The 22,868-nt window shown below is 45.5% G+C and overlaps 1 protein-coding gene across 10 annotated transcripts in view; it reads left to right on the top strand.

Annotated features, from left to right (window-relative positions):
- BTRC (beta-transducin repeat containing E3 ubiquitin protein ligase) overlaps positions 1–14,656 on the top strand; it is a 181,750-nt gene extending 167,094 nt beyond the window's left edge. For all 10 annotated transcript variants that reach the window (XM_007080180.3, XM_007080181.3, XM_007080182.3 and 7 more), the window contains 3 exons: positions 1,489–1,567; positions 8,505–8,697; positions 10,616–14,656. In XM_007080180.3, coding sequence (XP_007080242.1) covers positions 1,489–1,567; positions 8,505–8,666 — 241 coding nt within the window. In that variant the 3' untranslated portion in view covers positions 8,667–8,697; positions 10,616–14,656. The remainder of the gene's footprint in view (positions 1–1,488; positions 1,568–8,504; positions 8,698–10,615) is intronic.
- Positions 14,657–22,868: the final 8,212 nt, after the last annotated feature.

Here is a 22,868-nt window from a genome sequence, read left to right on the forward strand (position 1 = left end):
TTCTTGTTTACTTTTCTAAAATGTTCTTCCCAGTCATTTAATTGTACTTGTTTGCTCCTGATTTTCATTAATATAAGTTATTTGGTTATACATTTGTCTGTTTTACTCTATAAAGCAGTGAACTGGAAAAATCCCAGTATACCAGGATATGTGTATAAAATAGTGACTTATTAATAAAATTGAAATATTGGAGGCAGTATCTTTGGGGCACAATGTGGTAAGGTCCTGAATTTTTATCTTTTTGAGAAATTCTAAAAGTGCAGCTCTCTTGTCTTCACTTCTCCTAACATTTCAGTTACAACAAGTTTAGTAATCTTTATTTTCTTTGGTCTAATAGCAATGGTACTAGAATCCATTCATGTTGTGAGTGTGTACCATGTCCAGCAGTGGTAAGCACACAGTAAACTCTTAACGAAAGTATATTCACTTAAAAGGCCTCCTTATCATTTCTTCTTGTCAGGGTGCCTAACATGGGGGAGTGGAAGGCTACAGTTCAAATACTGGCAGCTTTTAAGTATCAGAAGCTGACTTACAGCTTGATCTTAGTTTATGAGCTGGCTTTACTGATTAAGACAACTCAAGCTGCAGGAAGCAGAGCTTCCTCTGCTTTGAGTCAGCCGTCACTGTTCTACCCTTGGGAAATTGTTCAGGGTGTGATGACGCATTCCAGCTAGGTTATATTTTCTCATTGCCCCGGTTTTGATCTGTTCCCACCTTTCTTGGGTTTTATCTGTTATTTACCGTGAGAAGGCATAACCATATGTTTGATTTTTAGAAGGGCTAAGCTTTTCTTACTTAAACTATGAGAATTTGCTTATATAAACTCCAGAGTTCAGGGGCGCCTGGGTGGCTCAGTGGGTTAAGCGTCCGACTTCGGCCCAGGTCATGATCTCACAGTTCGTGAGTTCAAGCCTCTCATCGGGCTCTGTGCTGATAGCTCAGAGCCTGGAACCTGCTTCAGATTCTGTGTCTCCCTCTCTCTCTCTGCCCCTCCCTAGCTCACGCTTACTCTCTCTCTCTGTCAAAAATAAAAATAAACTTTAAAAAAAAATTTAAACTCCAGAGTTCTTCAGTGAGTTCCAGTCCTCTGGTACACATGACCTGGGCCATTCTCAGAATTGTAGGTTTCTAGGCCTAAATAATCTGTTATATCATTAAGAGGTCTAGTATATAAGATCTCTTCCTGGCCCCAAAATATGGTGTAAACTTACCATTCACTATCTTCAGCTTGGTTAAGGCTAACCTGTTCCTCATTTTTAGGTTAAATTTGTACTTTTTCCCCTGTTAAGACCAATAACCTTGACCCAAGAATGAATGCAAGGACCAAGTCTCCAAAAACAAAAAAGTTTTTATATATTCTTGTGAACTGCATTTGTCATATAAATTACTTTCACCATACATATTTATTGCCGTGACTTTGTGCTGTTCTTCCTGTGGTCCCTTAATTTTGCTTTTAATCAAGATTTTTATCCCATTTTTGATCTTTAGAAAAATTAAAGTGTGGGATCTTGTAGCTGCTTTGGACCCCCGAGCTCCTGCAGGGACGCTGTGTCTACGGACCCTTGTGGTAAGAGCCTTGAGGGGGCTGGGGAACAGGAAGGGGAAGGAATTAAACATTGATGTGCTGTGGAATACAGATCTGGATTTGATAGTTAGACGCTCACAAAACCTACTACTAAGTGGAAAGGCAACCAATACATGACAATAAAATATGTTTATATAGCGCCTTTCATCCAAAAGTGCTTTAGAGACTATATATGGAGAGGAACGTGGCAGCTGTTTAACAGCTGCACAGCAACTCTACACAACAGTTTAGTACAGGAAGTGAATAAGAATTCTGTATCCACCAGAAACAGTAGGGGGTACTTAGGGAGAGAGAACATAATTACTCAAATTGGAACCTGTCCAGAATCTGAGGACCTGCACACCTGTGCCTGCAAAAAGTGCCGTGGGAGCCTGTGTGAGCCCCCGGTCAGCCCCCTAGCTCTGCAGCCTGTTCAAGGCATGCCGCCTCCAGCAACATGAATCCTGTCTTTTTTATTCCTCATATACCCCCTTGCCGTGAACATCTTGACAGCTGAAGAAAGAAGTGACTCAAAAGGAGGAAAGTCACCTTTGAAAGTACTAAATTCTTTATCATGGTGTTCACCAAAGGCCCGGATGAGAAAATGGCCTAAGGTTAAAAGCAGCCGCCATTAGAAAAAGAAGATTAGGTGGGACACCAGGGAGCAGAGAATCTTTTGCACAACTCAGGAAAAAGATGAGAGCTAGCGTTTGAAGCCAGTGTTCTGAATCCTGACTCTCAACATTTGGCAGTCTCTGCTCTGGAGAAGAGAGAGAGATGTTTCTTTGTCTTAAGACTTTGTTGGATTTAAAGCTCTTTCTTGCAGCACCAGACCTACTTTGCCTGTGTTTCACACATGTTTTTAAAGTGTGTACTTTCATTCATTTACAGCTAAACTAAGTCTGGTTTACTGTGAAGTATAATTTATACACAGCAAGTTTTACCCTTTTTTAGTGTATTTTTTCTGAATTTTGCGGTGTGTAAATACCTCAGTCAAGATCTAAAACATTTCTATCGTCCCAAAAACAATGCCCCCTTCGTATCAATCCCCTCTCCTCCACCCCTAGCAACCATTCTGATTTCTTCCTAATAGTTTTGCTATCTTATGAATGTCATATAAAGTAAGTCATATAGTATGCAGCTTTTGCATTTGGCTTTTTTCACTTCATTCTAGATTCATTCATGTTGTTGCATGTTTTAGTGCTTTGTTTTTTTGTATTGCTGAGTAGTAGTCCATTGTGTGGATGAGCTAGTTTGTTTAATTGTCACCAGTTTAAGGACATTTGGAATGCTTCCAGTTTGGGGTGATGCTAACAATATTCCCATACAGATTTTTGTGTATATATACTGTTTTCATTTCTCTTGGATAAATACCCAGAGAGTAGGAGTGCAATTTCTGGGTCCTATGATAAGTGTGTGTTAAATTTACAAGAAACTACCAAGCTGTTTCCCAAAGTGCCATTTTGAGAATTCACAAATGCAAACCATTTTGTATTTCCATTGACTTAGTGTATGAGAGTCCCATTTTTCCACATCCTTGACCATACTCAGTATTGTCAGTTTTTTTAAGAATTATAGTAGTCTGAGTGGGTGTGTAGTGGTTGTAGTTTTAATTTGCATTTCTGTGATAATTAATGGTGTAGAACATCTTCTTATTTGCTTATCTTCTTTTATGAAGTGTCTGTTCAAATCTTGTCCTCATTTATTTATTGAGTTGCCTTATTACGTTTTTAAAAACTGAGTTATTGAGATGTAATCAACATACAATACAATGGACATATTTAAAGTGCACAACTTAATAAACTTTGACATAGGTACATACCAGTGAGACCATCCACTTCTGCCAAGATTGTGAACATATCTTCGTGCCCCCTCTGTAATCTCTTCTTCCCATCCCACCCCACTTCCTGCTATTCTAGTCCCCAGGCAGCCACTGATCTGTTTTCTGTCAGTATTGATTTGTGTGCATTTTCTAACTTTTATAAATGAAATCACACAGTATGTATTCTTTTTTGTCTGTTTTCATTAAGCCTAATTACATGTCATTGATTTGTGTCAATAGTTAATTTCTTTTTAAAAATTGCTGAGTAGTACTCCATTGCATGGTTATACCATAATTTCTTTATCCTTTGGCTAGATGATGAAAATGTGGGTTGTTTCCAGTTTGGGGCTATCATAAATAAAGTTTCTATAAACATTTACGTACAATAAAATGAACATATGCTTTGGTTTCTCTAAGGCAACTCATAGGAGCAGAATAGTTAAGTCATATGTTTCATATTTTTAGAAACTGCCAAACTGTTCTCCACAGCAGTTGTATCATGCAGTGGTGCATGAGAGTTCCAGTGACTCCACATCCTCACTAATCCTTAGTACAGTCTTTTTGAATCATTCTAATAGTATATTGTGGTACCTCATTGTGACTTTAATTTGCACATACCTAATGTTAATAATGTTGAGCATCTTTTCATGCATTTATTTGCCATCTGTATGTCTGCTTTGGTGAAGTATCTGTTTTGAATCCTTTGGTAATTTTTTTTAATTGACTGGTTTTCTTAGTGAGTTTTGAGATTTCTTTTACTTATTCAAGATACAAGTCCTTTAGGAGATACGTGATGCATACGTATATTTTCCCAGTCCATGCTTTGTTTTTCATTCTCTTAAAAGTATCTTTTGAAAAACAGAGATTCTTCATTTTTATTAAGTCCAGTGTATCAACTTTTTCCATTATGGATTGTATTATTTGCAGTTATATCTTAAAAAAAAAAATCTTTACCTAATCCAGTGTCACGGAGATCTTCCCCTGTGTTTTCTTCTAAAATTTCTGTAGTTTAGGCTTTACATTTTGGTCTGTGATTCATTTTGAGTTCATTTTTGTAGATGGTACAGATACGGATCGAAGTTCATATCCACTTGTTCCAGCACTATTTAGGCAATCCTCTGAATTGCCTTTGCAGCTTTGTCAAAAACCAATTGACCATATATGTGTGGGTCTACTTCTAGACCCTTTCAGTTCCATTGGTCTTTTTTTTGCCAGTGTCATACTCTCTTGGTTACTGCAGCTTTTTATTAACTCTTGATGTCAGGTAGTGTAAGTCCTTCAACTTCGCTCCTTTTCAAAATTTTTTGGGTCCTTTGAATTTTCATGTGAATTTTAGAATCTGTTTGCCAATTTCAACAACCAAAAAAAAAATAAAAGGGCTGAGATTTTCACTTGGGATTGTGATGAATCTAGATCAGTTTGGAGAAAATTGACTTCTTAACAACACAAAGTCTTCTGGTCCATGAACACAGTATATCTCTCCATTTGTTTAGGTCTTTAAAAATTTCTCCAACAGTGTTTTTTATACCTTTCAGGGTAAATAAAGGTCTGACGCATGTTTTGTCATATTTATCCCTAAGTGTTTTGTAATTTTAATGCCATTATAAATAGTATTTTTTAAAGTTTCGGGAGGTATTTAAAATCTCTAATTTCTAAACTGTTCATTACAAGTATATCAAAATACACTTTTACTTCTTTTATGATCTGTGTGCCTTTCATTTCTCTTTCTTGTTTTGTACTAAGACCTTCAGTACAGTGTCAAAAGAATTGGGAAGAGTAGATGTCCTTATCTTGGGGAAAAGACAGTTGGTCTTTTACCATTGTGTGTGTGTGTGTGTGTGTGTGTGTATACATATATTTATATTTTGTATATGTATCTTGTATATATGTATATATTTTGTATATATGTATATACATACATATATATATTTGTGGATACCCATTGATTAGGAAGTTTCTTTGTGTTCCTAGATTGCTGAGAGTTTTTATTGGGAATGGATTTTGTATAACTGCTTTTATGTGCATCGAAATGTTAAACCTAATTTTGTATCACTATAGATCCCACGAACATTAAAAGGATAATAATCAGGGACTACTGTGAACAACTCTGTGCCCCCAAATTTGATAACCTAGATGAAATGGACCAATTCCTCGAAAGGTATAATCTTCCACCACTCACATAGGAAGAAATAGACAATCTGAATGGGACTAAACCTATTAAATTTAATTGATAATTAATAACCTTACAAAACAGAAAGCACAGGCCCAGATGGGTTAACTGGTGAATTCTACCAAATTTTTAAGAATGAATTAATACCAATTCTTCACAATCTTTTACAAAAGATAGAAGCAGAGTGAATACTTTGTAACTCCTTCTGTAAGGGCAGCATGACCCTCATACCAAAAACAAACAAAGGTATTACAAGAAAAGTACAGATGAGCCTGTCTCATGAACACAGATGCTCATCTATGAGCTCATTTACTTCTTGTGAAGAATGTAAAATGGTGCAGCCTCTATGGAAGGCAGTATGGGGTTTCTCAAAATATTGAAGATAGCATTACCATATGATCCAGCACTCCCACTTCTGTGTATATATCCAAAAGTATTGAAAGCAGAATCTCACGCATATGCAGTTCATATCAGTATTATTCACAGTAGCCAAGAGGTGGAAGCAACCCAGGTATTCATCAGCAGATGAATGAATAAACCAATGTGGTGTATATATATGTACAGTAGAATATTATTCAGCCTTAGGATATATTGTCACATGCTACAACATGAATAAAATGTGAGGACGTTATTTAAATTGAAACAAGCCAGTCACAAAAAGACAAAATACTATATTATTGCACTTACATGAAGTATCTACAAGTGATCAAACCCAGAAAGTAGAATGGTGGTTGCCAGGGGTTGGGGGGAGGGGGAAGAGATAGGGAGTTGCTGTTCAATGGGTATAGAGTTTCAGTGTTGCAAGATGAAAAAGTTCTGGATGTTGATTGTACAACATTGTGAATGTACTTAACAACACTGAACTATACACTTAACGATAAATAGATAAGATGGTAAATTTTATGTGGTTTTTACCATAATTCAAAATAAAATATTTTTTTTAATTTTTTTTTTTTTAACGTTTATTTACTTTTGAGACAGAGAGAGACAGAGCATGAATTGGGGAGGGTCAGAGAGAGAGAGAGGGAGACACAGAATCCGAAACAGGCTCCAGGCTCTGAGCTGTCAGCACAGAACCCGACGCGGGGCTCGAACCCACAAACCGTGAGATCATGACCTGAGCTGAAGTCGGACACTTAACCGACTGAGCCACCCAGGCGCCCCCAAAATAAAATATTTTTTAAAAATGCTAATGTAATGGCAAACACAATTGTATGACTGATACGAGTTTATTAGGCAGAAGTTTTTGGTAATGTCTTAAACTGTTTGCTTAAGATCTAAGTGTAGTCTTGTCACTGTCCTTACATTTAGTGATTTCACAATAAAGAATTTCTGTACTTATTTAAAAAGTAGTAGTATAAGCCAATAAAATGAAGTAACTCTTTTAAAAAACCTCATCAAAGTATTAGCAAATTGAATTCAACAGTGTATTAAAAATGTACACTATGACCTAGTGATATTTATTCCAGGTATACAAAACTGGTTTAATATTTTTTTAAAAATCAACTATTTAATCCATCACATCAAAAACGGGGCGCCTGGGTGGCTTGGTCGGTTGAGCGTCCGACTTCGGCTCAGGTCACGATCTCGCGGTCCGTGGGTGCGAGCCCCGCGTCGGGCTCTGTGCTGACAGCTCAGAGCCTGGAGCCTGTTTCGGATTCTGTGTCTCCCTCTCTCTGTGACCCTCCCCCATTCATGCTCTGTCTCTCTCTGTCTCAAAAATAAAATAAAACGTTAAAAAAAAAAATTTAAAAAGCTAAAGAAGAAAAATCACGTGGTTATGTCAGTAGATGCAGAAAAGATATTTAGCAGAATCCAGTATCCATTCATGATAAAAGCTCTCAACAAACTAGGAATAGAGGGGAACTTCAACTTCATAAAGAAAAATGCAAATTAAAACTCTTATAAAAAACCACTATTCACCTACCAGAATGGCTAAAATTAAAAAGACTGACAGTATCAGTTTGCTGGTGAAGATGTGGAGCAGCCGGAACTCTGACACACTGCTGGCGGCAGTATAAACTGGCACAACTTTCATAAAACTATTTCCCTGTACCCACTAAAGCCAAACCTACCTCCTCTGTGGCCCAGCAGCTCTGTCTACCCAGGTGAAATGAGAGCATGTATCCATCAAAAAAACATGGACGTAAATGTTCATAGCAGCTTTATTAAATATCCAAAACTAGGTCAGGCCATATGTCCACCACAGGAGAAAAGATAAATTGTAGTGTGTTCAAATAATGAAATGACAACCAGTAATTTAGAAAACGAACATTACATGCAATAACAAAGAGGAATCTTGCACTGTTGAGTAAAAAGATATATGCATTTATATATATATATATAATTCACAAACAAAAAAACGAATTGATAATGGAAGCATTGGGGTGAAGGTAGTATTGAATAAGGGCCATGAGAGCACTTAAATTTTCATGATTTTTGCAAGCCAGTTGACCTCACATGGGTAGCTTGAAATTAGCCACTGTAGGAATTTTTACATCATGAAAATACGCGAATGCTTTTACAAATTGGGGAGAATTTGTTGATAAACCATTTCCCAGCGTGCCTCATATTACTGCTCATCAATCCTTGGCCTCTGACCGTAGAAGGATCCAGCAGATACAGAAAGAGGATAAGGCCAGGTAGGTACTGAGGAATGTTCTCGTTCAGCCTAAACCAAGGAGAGGTAGCAGTGAGAAACCAGCATGCTCTTTGACATGGCTCAGCTGTAGTGAATGTAACTTTGTACAAAATCAGCTGACCAATATTTGATTTTTCCATTGTGCCTTTAATCCAAATTACTTTTTCTCTGTGTTCTTGAAACAGCTAAATATTAGAGAAAAATATCATCATACCATAGTCTTTCCATAGACTCCTTTTGACATGTTGCTGAATTTGTGTCCTTTTGATTTTGAGTAGTTCAAAAGTTTTTGTTTCTGCTGCTTTAGGAGCATTCTGGAAGAGTTTTCCGACTCCAGTTTGATGAATTCCAGATTGTCAGTAGTTCACATGATGACACAATCCTCATCTGGGACTTCCTAAATGATCCAGCTGCCCAAGCTGAACCCCCCCGCTCCCCTTCTCGAACATACACCTATATCTCCAGATAAATAATCATACAGTGACCTCATACTTGCCCAGGTATGAAAAAGAATTGTGTACATAGCACGGTGGGTAGGAATATTGGCTGTAAGGTGTTGCTAGTTCATAGAGCCTTCTCTCGCCCTTTATCTCTACAATTCCTGTTAAGCAGGTAAAGCCAATAACATGAGACAGGGCTGGGGCTGCACATTGGACGCTGTCTTTCATCAAGGTAGCTAACCTCTCAGTTCTAGGTGATTGTTGAACTAGATCTGGATGGTCCTTATGTAGTAGAATGAATAATTCCCACCCCAGTTATCTGATAGGATTATTAAGACAATAAAATGAGATTTGAATCCATTTCAAAACTAAGAGTAATGACCCATAAGCCTATGACTTTGTAGTTCCCATATCAAACCAGTTCCTGTAACAGAGACCCTTTAAACCAAGTAAATAATGTGTGAGTGGAAAATTTTCTTGGTGACATCTTTTGGCTGACTTCTCACAGCTCTGCTTTGTCAGTGTCATTGGATTATAAAAAGTGGCTTTTTTATCGTCATCCCCCTTCCTCATGCCCTCCAAAAAAGAAAAGAACTGTCTTTTGACCTTGCAAGTAGCTCTGCAGTTGGTGAGAACTCTGGGTACTCTCCCACTCGAGTCTGCAACCTTCCTGTGCAGCAGGAGAACATCCTATGTTATGCTATATTCAGATCATACCCAGTGTCAGACAGTTCAGATCCATTCATCAGGCTATCATTGGGCTAGGAAAGCTGCACTCCTGGGCAGTGTTGCTGTCGTTACGGTTTCTTATTCCCTATGCCTACCTCACTTCTATGGCAGAAGTACAGATTTAGTACACTTTACTACATGTCTTTTCATAGTGGTTCTTCCAAGTGGGGTGGTCCGTGCCCCTGCTGGGCTCACTTCATCGCTTGCTGCTCTCACAGAGGACATGCTGCTTCCTATCCCTCAGCCAAATCACACAGGCAGGCCTAGGTGAGAATCCCTGGGCAAGCAACTTCCAGAGCCTTAGACTCCTTATTGGTAAGATGGGTTGCAATCCCTATCTCACAGAGCTGTTGTGAGGATTGCCTTGAAATGTCATATGTAAAATGCTTAGAGCTTAGCACAGTGCCAAGCATAGAACAAGCCCTCAGTAAGAAGTGGTCATTGTTAGTAATACTATAATTGTCATGTACCCGTCCCCTCCTTTTGCCAAAATTTTCTCTTCATTGGATTGCTGTGGCATTTTGCCACTTAAAATATTCTTCCTGGTTCTCTGATTATGTCTCCTATCTCCCCTCACCCCTAAAACACAGACATCACCGAAGAGTGTGTCTCGAGCTTTTCTTCCTTTTTGAGGCTTCCTGTTTTGGTTGCCTTTTCTCAGCTCTCATCTCAATGTAGATGACTCTCAAACTTATATCTCTAGTCCCAACCTCTGTCTTAATCTCCATGCCACATTACCAGCCACCACCTACGCATCTGGCCTTGTGAAGGTACCAGAAGCCCATCCAATGCACATTTCTAACAATCAGACTTTCATCTGTTCTGCTGGGGCCCTCCAGCCAAGTGGCCAGACAGCTTCACCCAGCTGCCCCATTCATGCTGGTGGCACAGCTGTGCTTCTGGCCACTCGGGGCCAGAACCTCAGAGCCAGCCTCATCTACTGCACCATTACAGGGAGCGGGTGAGAGCTTGATGATATACCCACCAGAGTCACTCTTAATCTCAAGGCATCAGAGTTACCCTGCACGAGCGCTGGGGCCCTGGGCATGTCAGTGAGCCCCACCATGTCACCAGGCAGGCTACGTAGCCTTTGACAGAAGCTCCTGCTTGGCATGGGCAGAGAGCAGGTGTTAGGAAGGACCTCTGAGCCTTTCTCCCAATTGACAGCTGAGTTAATATTCTTCTCTCTCAGAGCAAGTGAGAAACGTAGGGAAAGGGACTAATGACTCTGTGCTCTGTTTTCACACAGGACTCATTAAAGTTGCGGTATTTAACATATCTGCCAATACCAGGATGAGCAACAACAGTAACAATCAAACTACTACCCACTTCCCCGGACTAGCCGAGGAACGGGGATTTGAGACTCCTGTTGGGACACAGTTGGTCTGCGGTCGACCCAGGATGGTCTACTCAGCACAGCTGACTGCTTCCGTGCTGCTATCAGAAGATGTCTTTTATCTTTTGTGAATGATTGGAACTTTTAAACCTCACCTCACGTCCCTCCTCCTTTCCTCTCTGCACCTGTTTTTCCTCATTTGGTTCCAGACAAAGATGACTTATAAATATATTTAGTGTTTTGCCAGAATCTCTCTTGCCTTGCCGTTAAGCAGAAGAACTAGTTTCCCTATATAGCCTTCTGGGAGACCAACTTCTAGGGGACAGGGGATACAACTTCAAGCCAGACAGCACCCAGTTTCTCCCTGTGAACTGCAGGAATGCCCAGCACCTGGCAGGATCAGCCCAGCCCCACTGTGCTTAAGAGGAGACAGCTGTCTTATGGCCTTTGGGGCAAGAAAGAAAGAGAGAAAACGAGAATCCACACTGGAAGATCTGGGCCTCTTTCCTTTCATCTCTTTCTCTGTTTCTGTCCCTCGTCTCCCCATCTCCCCTCCTCCCCCGCCCCCCTTCAGCCTTTTTCTGCGCCACCTGAGAAGAAAGAGTATGAAGAGAGTAATCTCAGTTAACATGAGGCAAATCAGCGAGAAAATGCCACACCTGGAAGAGCTAAATGCTGTTCGGTCAAAATTTCAAACCCAAGCTTTTGCTGCAGATGACCCCATGTGGCAGCAGTGGGTTCTTAGAAGTTACCCCCATCGTATTTGCAATTCTTCTCTCTTCTTCTAACACCACCCCCCTCCAAAAACGGTGTGGGGTGGGGGGGGCAGAAATTGCCTGGGCTCCATCAATGGCTGCCTCTTTTCTGGACTCAGCAGTCTCCTCGATTCCATGTAGAGTGTGGAAAGGAGTTGCTGATTGCATTTCCTCTCATTAACAATTAGATGTGTAATAAAAAACATTGTACTTCATCTTAAATCACTGGTAAGGCTCAGCCTAAAGAAAGGTTTGAAATGGCCGGAGCCAGTTGCTGGGTGCATTCTGCATAATGGCTCACACCTCTGATTTGCTCATCAGGGTCTGTGAGCACCCAGCGCCTATATCTTTGCCAAGATCACGATCAAAGCAGCTGAAGAAGTGATCAGGGTTAAAAGTGGATTTCTTTCTCATTTAGAACAGTAAATATCATCTCTCAAAAAGCAAGCTAATCATCTCAACCTTGCACTGTAGAACCTTCTTCACGCATTTCCCAAATCCCATATTTACAAAAGGGCAGAGTTGCCAAAAAGAGGATCAGGGTGAAGTTTGGCACACAGGGTTTACTAGCGGGGCAGACACTGCCTTCTCTTTCCTTTTCTTCCTCCTCCGGCCTTATTTAACTCTCCACTCTCCCCAACCAATAAAATTTCTCTGAATGTTGGTAAGCAACATAAACAAATGGACCTCAGCAAGAGCCAGGCCAACCTGGCCACTTGAAAGGCAGCTGTATGGGCATCAGGTGCAGGGCACATGTGCCACCCCAACCTGGGAACACAGGGTATACTATCAGCATGTGCCCAGCGTGTTTCCCAGGGCAGGCATGGAGCTGCCCCAGCCATCTTGTGTGGCATGGACGCACACATCGAAGGCCCAGCGCCACACCGCCGTCTCTAGTTTCCCTTGGAAGCCGAGCAGTCAGGCCTGTCGTTTCTGTTCCTAATCAAAGCAGTTGAGTAAAAGCCCCTTTTAAGCCAGCTGCTGTAGAAACATCAGAACAGGAGCCAGTTGCAGGTGACCTCAAAGCCAGACCACTTTTAGTTTAGCAAAGGGAAGAGGAAGAGAAAGCCATGTTCACTCTTCCCTCCTGATTTGACTGAATGTTGTTACTACATATTGGGAGGCAAGTTATGTATACGCATTTTTCCTTTCTGACTTCATGAGTGCTTTTAAGCTTTTGGTTCCAGGTTATATTCAGAAACTACTTCCCAGTGTAATATGTCCTTGCCTGGGAAATACTTTCTGAGTATAATTCCCTTCCCAGCTACCCAAATGCTACAGAGAAATGTTTTCTATTTAGCCATCATCAGAGTTCCTTGTCTGTTGTGTTGACTTTTTGGCTTTTTGCTTGGTTAAGGATTTTGCTACAGGTGAGGCAGAGGGCCATCAGCCCTGAATAACACACAGGTCAGGCATTAAAGAGGCATGGATTTCAAGCTGTTTGAAAATATTGTCCAATAGCCATAACTTTACTAGCCCTTCTATTATATGCTGCTGTTTAAACGTGGGAGCTGTTGAATATTCATTGGTGCCCGGGGTTTTGCTCTCCCATCTAGGTTCACTTTAAGGTAGATTGTTTCTTAGATTGTTTTGAGGCTTGTCCAGTACATCATAAATGAGATCGAGAGTGGACCCTGCAGTCTGGAGCCATTAGCTCCATCGAGGATATTCTCCAAGTTGTCCTTTGCTGCTGATGGAAATGGGAATGAAGTGAAGTGGTCTGAAAAACTGAGTCAGTCACATTTCTCAGCTCTGGGGGTCATTTACCAGTTCATTGTAGAAGAAATAATCAGGTAAGTAGAAGTTCATTTCCAGAGAAGGTAAACCCCACTTACCATCTCTGCATGATTTCAGTGGGAATTGATTATCACTAATCCCCAACTGGGCTAGAATAAATGTAAAGTTTGACCTTTTTAAAAAGAAAAGAGAAACAAAGAAAGTCTCAACACATTGAAAGGAATGGTAGAAAAGGAGCTAAAGGAGTCTCTTGACTCAGAAACGCCATGTCTCCATTGTAGCTTAGTCTCTTCTCACTAAAATTCCAGCATGGGCCTGAAAGAACCGTTTCATAAAGATGGGAGGAAGCCCCTTCAAAGGCGGGCACACAAGGAGCGAGTGCACGCACCTGCACCCAGGAGCTCTCTGGGCACGTGGGAGCTCTCCAGTCACACTGGGGCTGCTTGGACAAAACCAGCATGCCTTGCTGCACGTGTGTGTATTTTCACTGCTGAGAACATCCTTTTCCTTTGTTCTGTGCAATTTGAAAGTGGACATGGATTGTGAATGGGAGGCGTTTTACACTTGTCCCTTGGCAAGATTTTTTTCTGGTGACTCTTCACCAGAAACTTCAGAGACAGGACTCTCTGAACTCTATTGACGTGTAATAAAGTCTGGCCCTCATAACTTGCTTCTGAACTAGAAAAAACCCTGGGACCCCTAAATCATTCTGTTTTCTGCTTGAGTAAGAAAAATCCTTTTTATTTTTCTTTTGTAAAGTCATAAGCTGAAGAGAAGAAAATATGCACTCTTCTCCCCTGCTGCCTTCTGGTACCCATTGGTCAGAGCAGCTGTGGTTGGTCTACTCCTTACTTAGCACTTGATTGTACATGGAAACCAAGGACTTGGGGTGGAGGGGGGTGGATATTGGAAATAATTACAGTGGTTTTTTCTCCTTCCTAAAAGTAGATTAGATACCTCGGTATTGTTGACCTTCTTGGCATCTTCCATTTACTTTAGATGGTAATACCTTCCTGCCTGAAGTGCAAGCCATCCAACCCAGAATAGTGCAGGCCTGAGAGCCTAGGCTGCAAGCTTAACTCTGGAGGAATCCAAAAGTACTTCCTGGCGGAAAAGGGGATGCTTAGATACCCACCACCTGTGACCATCATGCTCTTTGATGATCAGGTTTACCCTATCACTTTAATCCACATTTCCGATCTCCTTCCCTATTTGGATGAGTTGGACAGACTTTCCGAGAACTGGACAACATGAAAAGGTGCCCTTGCTTCTCTTTGCCTTCCTCTTTTCTCTCCTAGAATAACTCTCGCTTGTAACAAGCACACCCAAAGCCTGCAGGCTGAGTTAATCTCCCTGGGCTGATCACTGACCGAGCAGAGCCTCTTACTTTACCATTGTCTCAACATAATCAGTGCCAGAAAGATAGCCGTCTCCAGGGTAATAAAGCTGAGTTTTGCTTCTTGCTGTTTTTATCTGTACTTCATTTGTGACTTCAGAATCCTTGGAACTGAGGAGAGAAACCAAAAAAGCACGATTATGGCTGCCTGATTTCCAGTGGAACTTCCTAGAAACCTCTTCTGTTGGAAGTTGAGTACCTATGATCTAAAATTTCCTGGAGAAATTTAGAAAATTAGATGACCTCTAAAAGATGTGCTCTCCAGCCCACCCAGCTGGCTCTCTCAGCTCCTGGTTGGCTATGTGTGTATTTAAGGATCAGTGCAGTAAATGGCATTATAAAGCATCCCTTCCCCTCTATCCTTTTCTCGTCTTGGACACTGAAGGAAAAGACCAACAAGGAGGGTTAGACCTTTGGGTACCAAGGAAACTAACACCTTCCCAAATCACTCAAGCCCATTCAGACTGTTCTGAGGGATGTTCGTTGGACTTCAGCTATGGGGCAGGCCTGCCTGACGAGTGTGAGCTTCCCTGAGAGCTTTTGATTGGCTCAGCCCTCTGTTCTCTAGACTCCTAAGTACTGACTGCTTTGACTTTTGTGGTTATGTTATCGTGATATGTAGTCAAGGTACCCGTTCACAACCTAGGATCATGGTAAAATAGTGTGTTCTGGTTTTTTTTTTTTTTTTTTAACTGTTCAGAAAAAAAAGTAACTTAAATTACAAATATAAGATTAAAGTGAGTTTTCTAAGTGTCTTGTCTCTTTGCCCCAACATCAAGAGGACAATGAGTTTCAATATACAAATTGAGGGCATGCACAGATACCTTTTAAGATAATCTGATGTGAGAAAACAACATTTAGAGAAGTCAGGGCCAAATGATGTGAATAATTATGGGACCCCTGGCAGACAGTGTTCCCAAGTGATACCTAATTTGGGAACTGGTCACCATGGCCTCAGCCTGCCCCATCCCAGCCTGAGCCTAGAACTTAGATTTTCCTCTGCCTCCTTAGTGGGTGAGAGGACAGGTTTCCCCTGCATCCCCTTCAATCAGTTTCAGGAGAGGTGAGCTCACATCCAGGGGCAATTTCCAGAGAAACTCCCAACAAACTACAAAAATGAAGGGAGTGGGGCAGAGTGCTTGGCTGTCTCAGTCGGTAGACAATGCAACTCTTGTTCTTGGGGTTTTAAGTTCAGGCCCCACGTTGGGTTTAGAGATTACTTAAAATCTAAAAAAAAAATTTTTTTTTGAGAGAGCGTGTACATGAGGAGGGAGAGAAGAGGAAGAGAGACAATCCCAAGCAGGCTCAGCACCACCCAGCACAGAGCCCAACATGGGACACGATCTCACGACCGGGAGCATTGGCCATCTGGGGCAAAACTGCTTCTCCAGGTGAACCCATCCCTTTCTCTCCTTAAACAAAACCTCGGGGGGAGAAAAAGAAAATCTCGGGAGAAGGGTACAAGGTTATAAGCATGATGGACTCTACTCCCTCTTGCTTTACATTTGGGAGCTTTTAGAGGTCGTGCTCCTCCCTGTTTGACTAGACTCCCTGAATCTGTCAGCTTGTGATCTCAGTGCTTATACCTAGACTGAGACTGTGCTCCTGAGAGCTCTTCTCAGACTGTTAGATATCAGGGCCCCAAGTGCAGAACTACGCTGCTAGAACTGGAGACACGTCAGAGCCTCAGGTGCACCGGCATTTTGCAGGCGGGGAGCCTGAGCAGCAAAAAGGGGGGCTCCTCACATTGCCTGAGACCACACCGGAGTTTCCTGCCGAACTACTAAGGACAGGGAGGGAGGAGCCCACAGAGACCAGGCCACTGGTCAGTTGTCACCAGCTAGGCTCCTGAGCCCAAAAGTGAGCAGAGGCTGGGCCTGAATTTTATGGGTCTCACCTTCAAACCAGTGTCAAGAAGGTTGGGGTCTTGTAGGGCATGCCCTTGGAAGACTCAGCGCTGAAGTCACTGTGTCCTAGAGCGAGACTGGGCTTGGAATCCCTCTCCCTTTGAAACCTAGAGCTGCCCCACCATCAGCAATGACTAAGGGAGGAGACCTCTCTTCCCCCTGATTGGCTCTTGCCAATTAAGAGCATTTTATTAGGCTGCTAATTAAAGGCACTTCGTTAGCAGCGGGAGAGGCCGGGTGGGTGCCTGGTGAGATGGAGCTGAAGCCAGGAGAAATTGTTTTCCTCTCCCCCGTGGAAGCCGAGCCTCTCAGGGAACCCTCTCAGTCCCCCAACGTTTCCTGCTGCGCCTGCCACACCCCTTGCTTTCAATCAGCAGCTCTGAGGGGAGTGAGGTCATTACCAAGCCCAGGTGGAGAGCTTCCCCTACCTAAGGACACATGAGGCCCTCAGGTACTGTGCCAGTCTGTCCGGGCACCTTGTTTGGAGTGAGCCAGGGAAGGAGAGGCTAGGCCGCCCCAGGGCTTGTGTTCTCCCCAGTAACGAACGGCCCACACCAAGGCTATTGCTAGTGGTCACCTGGTGAACAGGATGACCGGTGGCTTGGTCACATGGTGTGAGTCTCCACGCCCCCTTCCTCACCAAAGGCTCAGTATGTTATTAGCAAGTGTAACCTTCCTACCGGTCACTTTGCAGGAGCTGCACCCACATAGACCCAGAGTGGGTCCGGGACGAGGAAGGGCTGATGGGTTTACAATCCCAGCCACACAGACCCTGAGAGGACTCTAGTCCTGAGCTCACCACACAGCTGAGGCACTTCCCTGCGTGGTCCAAGTGAGCCTAGGCAAGCCCTCCAGCCTGGCTCTGACTTGGCACATGGGGGCTGGCATGCAGGGTCAAAGTTAGCCCCTCTCCAGAACCCTCCCTGTCCCGTCTTGCTGCCCTCTTCACCCCCTCACTTAACTGCAGAATTAGCACCAGCCCAGACCGGGAGGGCAGATTTATGGCTAGGCCTGCCTCCCTCCATTTAACCCAAGGCCGGCCCTGGCTCCAGACACTAAATTAGATTTTTGACAATTAGAGAGACTAATGGGCACATAGCCATCCCCAGAGCCAGATATCTAGCAAGGCCGTCCTTTAATATCCACCACTGCCCAGCCAGCTCCTCCTGGACGACCTCCTCTCTTCCCAGGTGGGCATTTCTCTCCCAGGCCCTGTACCCCTCTGCCCGGGCTCTGCGTGCACCACTGAGGTTCCTCTGGTTCCTTCTCCCTTGATTTTCTTACCCCTCCCTCCTTCCCACCACTTGCCCCGTGCCAGCTCTGTTCTGGGGCTCTGTCCCTCCCATCTCTCCATCTCCGATTTCACCAGGGCCCATCCCTCTGCAATCTTTCCATCTGTGCCTAGCGGACTGCAAGCCCCTTGAGGGCAGGTGTTTGTGCCCTATCCGTATCCTACATGCTCAGCCACCAGTGGGTGCTTAGTAAATGTTTCCTGAACCTGCCTCCCGCCCTCCTCCCCCTGAGCCCCTAGACCTCCAAGGCCACCCACCCTGCCCTCCTGGCCCCAGTCCCAGCCCTGCTTCTGGCCTGACTCTGCCCCAGCGCAGGCTGGAGCCCCCTTCCCTGCCGCCCCTCAGCTCTGGCCAGTCTTGGGCTGGGCGGGTAATGAGATTGCAGTAAGTGGTGTTGGGGGGGGAAGCTGCTCACATTCACTCAGGCAGACTCATAGCTCTGTCAGGCTGATTGGTCCTGAGTGGAGACGCAAACGGCCCCCCACGGACACGCTGAGATTGGTTATAAAATTACAAGCATTTGTTCTGCTGTCAGTGGCCTTCCCTCCCCCCCCTCTGCCTGCCTGCCTGGGCTCCTCCTTGCCTGCCCCCCCAGCCCTGTCTCCCTTGGGGTCAGCCCACACACCCTGAGGGACCCTGGCCAGGGGCCACCACAGCAGATGAGGCTGAGGCCACCAAGCTCCCCATCTAGGCAGGCCTTCTTGCCTTGACCCCAGGATGGTCAAGCTCAGGCTGGCCCCAGAGTGACCTGACCCTGTGCTCAATGTTTCCTATTCCCTGAGAGTGCGGATGGGGGCCCAGGGCAAATAGGCCTTGGAATCCAGATGCTCAGACCCCAAGTATGGGAAGACGTCCTGAGGCCAGGCATCCCAGACAGCTGGTGCCCACAACTCCTGAGGTGGCCCTGGGTAAGGGTAGGGGGTGTGTGGAGGGGGTAGTTGGAGGCCTTCCCTCCTGAAGATCACTGGGAGGAATCCACCTCTTTTCCCTTCGTGTGGCCAGTCCCCTGCCCGGTACCCTGACCCCATATAAGGACAAATCAGCCCTCAGGATAGTATCCCCCCACCCCAGTCCCTGATACCTGGGACAGACCTAAGATCCAGTATGGCCCACTAGATCCCCCAGTGTTGTTACCCTATACAGGGTGAGTACTCTTGGCCTGGCCCCTGCACTCACCCTCTAGGGCCAAGGATCAATGACCATGAGCCCAATTACTCCCCAAGCTGGTATGCCTTGAAATTCTATTTTGTGCTCTGGTGATACTCCCAGAGAGATACCTGCTCCTCACTGGCCTTGCTCACTTACCTGCCCAGTCCCTCTCATGCCTCTTCCACCCTCCATCCTCCAATAACCTTGGCTTCCTTCCACCCTCAATCCTCCAACAAGGCCCCAGCCCCTGGCCCTTGCCTGGCCCCTCAGGGCCTCAGTATCTGCCTTCCTGTCTGTCACTATCCTGTCAGGAGGCATCAGGACATCCTATAGCCAGCTACCGGGCGCTGCAGAGGGGGATGGTTCCCTAGCTTGGACGAGGGAGCTTTTCGGGGCAATGTGTCCTGGCTGCCGGCTACAAGGTGCCTTCCTGCCATCCGTCATTCATTCTCAGCCCGGAATGTATTTGCTGTAATTACATCTTTAATTAGGGTGGTGACGGCTCATTGTTCACCAACAATGATGGATCAGATCCTCCTGCTTGCCATCCTCCCTCTGTCCAGCACCATCCAGGTCAGCTCTCCCCCAGCTCAGGTTGGGAAGAATGCAAGAACTTTCTCTCATCTCACTGAGGCCCATGAGCTCCATTCCAGTAGTGATTATGTCCTCCTTTTAGACCCCTGGGGATTCCCAAAGGACTGCTTAGACTCTGATCCCTCCACCCAGGGCTCTCTTCAAAAAGGCAATGCCACCGGGTGTCTCCTTGGTCCAAACTGGCCAGGGAGGAGGTGCTCTGTTGCCCCTCTCCATCCCCAGGCTGGGCCCTGAGCCACCCATTCCTCATCCACATTCTGGCAAGCACAGAAAACCTTCCAACTCTAAGCTATGGGACATGGGTGGGCATTCCTATCTCCAAGCTCTCCTGTGCATTAACCAGGTCTCCAACCAAGACCTCCACTGCCGCACGCTTACACTCACCAAGACCATAGGTTCAGGCCCAAGTCTGCACATGGTGGATGTTCGATGACTCAAACGAATGGATCAGTGAGGGGAGATGTGTTCTGGGAGGATGGGGCCTAGAGATCCTCATTGGAGGCCATGGGCTGCTTGAAGCCCAGGCTTCACAGAGGGGCCAGGATGGGCAGTTAAGGCCCAGGACTCTTGAGGAGGTCTTGTGGGGGTAAGAACCCTAATCTGGGTTAAAATTCCAGCCTGGCACCTTCTGGCTATTATATGACATTGGGTGAGTTCCCTAACCTATGTCTCAGTTCACTCTATAAAATGGAGATAAAAGCAGTGCCCTATTTCATAAGATGGCTGCAGTTTCATTGAGATACTGCACATAGAGTCCAGGCTAAGGTGGAAGCAGCTGCAGAGAACTCATTTCTGTTGTGGCACCAGGAGCTAGGAGGTAACCTCCATCTTGGTTTGGGGAAGGCCTCTCCCACTCCAGGCACTGTTGGGCACAGTGAGCAGGGCTGAGTTAGGGTTGGTGTAAGACACACAGTAGTTGCTCAGGACGTGCTTGCTGATACAAATTGGCCGACCTCCTTTCAGAACTACAGGGCCTTTCCCCAGTGTGGTCAGAATCTGGTCAGAGTAGGGGTCCTGCTGAGGGAGGCCACCATGCCCTGGCCTGATACAGAAGGAGGGACTGGAAGGGAGATCCTGGGGGCCTAGAAGAGGAGCCTAGCCTGTACCTTATCTTTAACGGTGCTGAGCTTCAGGGAGGGGAGAGGAGGGAGGGGAGACAGATGGAATCCACCCTCTGCCCCTTCTACCTTCCAGCTCTAAAATTCTATGACTCCCCTCCCTCCGTGGGGCCTTGTCTTCTTCCACAGAGCCTCCCTACTCCCAGGGGTGGCCCCCTCTGCAGTCCCTCTTCCCCAGTGACACTCTCCACTCTGTAGGGATGCCCCCCCCCCCCCAGGCTAACTCCAAGGCACAGGCAGGAACGATGAGCCGTACCTAGCGGTAAGTATGCGCAACATTACATATGTATATTGGAGAGTAAATAACCCCAAAAAGCGCCTTGTAAATAGACTCCGAGTTTATCCTTTATTAATGAGGCACCGAGTGCCCTGCTGTTTTAGAGCAGCGAGACTTTCATAATATCAAAACCTAAATTACACTTGCGTCTCTCATCCCAGAGACGAGCATCTTTAGGCTCTGTTTGCAGAGTGAGTAAGCAGGGATCCCTCCCTGCCTGCCTGGGATTTGTTGACACCTTTCTCCTGGTTGGAGGGAGGGTGGATGATGTGCACCCACACTGGAGTCCTCAGAGGGCTCTGTGTCTGAGGCTTCGGGGTCCAGTGGGTGAGGGCCACCAGGAATGCCAGCCTTCATTCTGTGTACAGAGTTTACAAGATCGAGGGGTAGCCTCAGGCTCTGGGGTTCAGAGGCCTGGGATGAGGCAGTGGACACTTACGGGCAGGCCCCGTGGCCAACTTACTCCCCGTCTCTCAGCTTCAGTTTCCCCATGTGTAAAATGGGGATAGCATCTTCTTCATAGGCTGGTTGTGAGGAGTCAGTTAATGGGTCAGAGGTGGGGATCTGTGCATAGTAGGTGCTTGGTAAATGTGATCTGTGGTGGTGGTGATGTAGACACAATTCGCTCCCTTCTTTAGAAGAGGACACCATTGTCTCCTCTTCATTTCCTGGATCAGACCACGTGTGGGGCCACAGAGCTCCAGCCGCATCCTGGCACCAAGGTCCTGTGCTGAGAGGGCATACCAGGGTCACCCCAGCATGATCAAGACGTGACCTGCCATTGCCCCCCAGCCCTGAACTCAGCTGGGGCAAGGAGCCTGCACCGTCTTGGCCCCTGTGGTGGCCCAGGTCCAAGGCCCCTCTCAGGCCGCTTGGGGATTGTGCCCACCAGATGCCAGGCCTGAGCCAAGCCAGGCTAGGTCGGCAGGTGGACAGGCAGGCGCTGTGTGGGCAGGATTTACAGCCTGGCCGGCCAGGCTCCTGGTGCTCTGGTGGGCGTCATGTCGAATCTGTCCCATTATATGGACAGTTGAGTTTAATAGTCATTGTGTGCTTGCTCAGAGCCCAGCAAACATCGCGGGGCGACACCCCCTCCATGCGAGCCGCCCGTTCCCCAGCCACACGGCCCATCCGTACAGTAAATTAAAAATATGAATCACTTCTCCCCACTGCCTCCCCAAACGCTCATCTTGTCAGCCTCTATGTTGCCTTCATTTGTATTACCTTAATTTAATGTTAATTATGGTCTTCATTTACAAGGAACAAGCGAGCCCTGCTCTGCCAGGGGACCTTGCCCCCACCCTCTCCCCCTCAGCCCAGGAGGGAGAGGCTGGGGGAGAAGGGGAATTTGGGGGGCTACAAAAGAGTGAAGAAAGGAGTTAGGGGGGTGGGTGGGAGATGAGATCGGGTCCATCCGTGGCTGGTGGCCACTCAGGGAGGGACTAGGAAGACTCCCCACCTCCACATACCCTGTCTTCAATCATTTATTCATTCAACAGCTATTTATTGAGCACCTAATATGTGCCAGACAACTAGGGACTAGCAAGATTGGGGAAGGAGATGTCTCCCTCCCTGATAAGGGCTAATGGCGTCCCCTACACCATCCTGAAGTGAATATGCCAAAAGGCAGCATCAGGAACACATCATCCATGCCCCAGGTGAGCTGGTACCTGAGCCAGCCAGGGGGCATAGGATATGGGCAAGAGATGTTCTCACCCTTCCAAACTCACCTCTTGGCTACCAGTGCCATGCCTACCCCAAACTGCTTCGTACCCTTTTCCGACAGGAAGTTCTTTCTGGAGTCTTTCCTGAATCCCTCTTGCTGCAAATCAGCCTAGGCTCAGAGCCTGATTAGAGCCAGGAGTGGAAGGGTATCTCCCCGGCTACACTGTCTCTGGAGGGTTGGAAGGAAAGCATCATGAGGACCACCACCCATCATCC

Source organism: Panthera tigris, chromosome D2 (genome assembly GCF_018350195.1).
Source record: "Panthera tigris isolate Pti1 chromosome D2, P.tigris_Pti1_mat1.1, whole genome shotgun sequence".
Taxonomy (NCBI): Eukaryota; Metazoa; Chordata; class Mammalia; order Carnivora; family Felidae; genus Panthera; species Panthera tigris.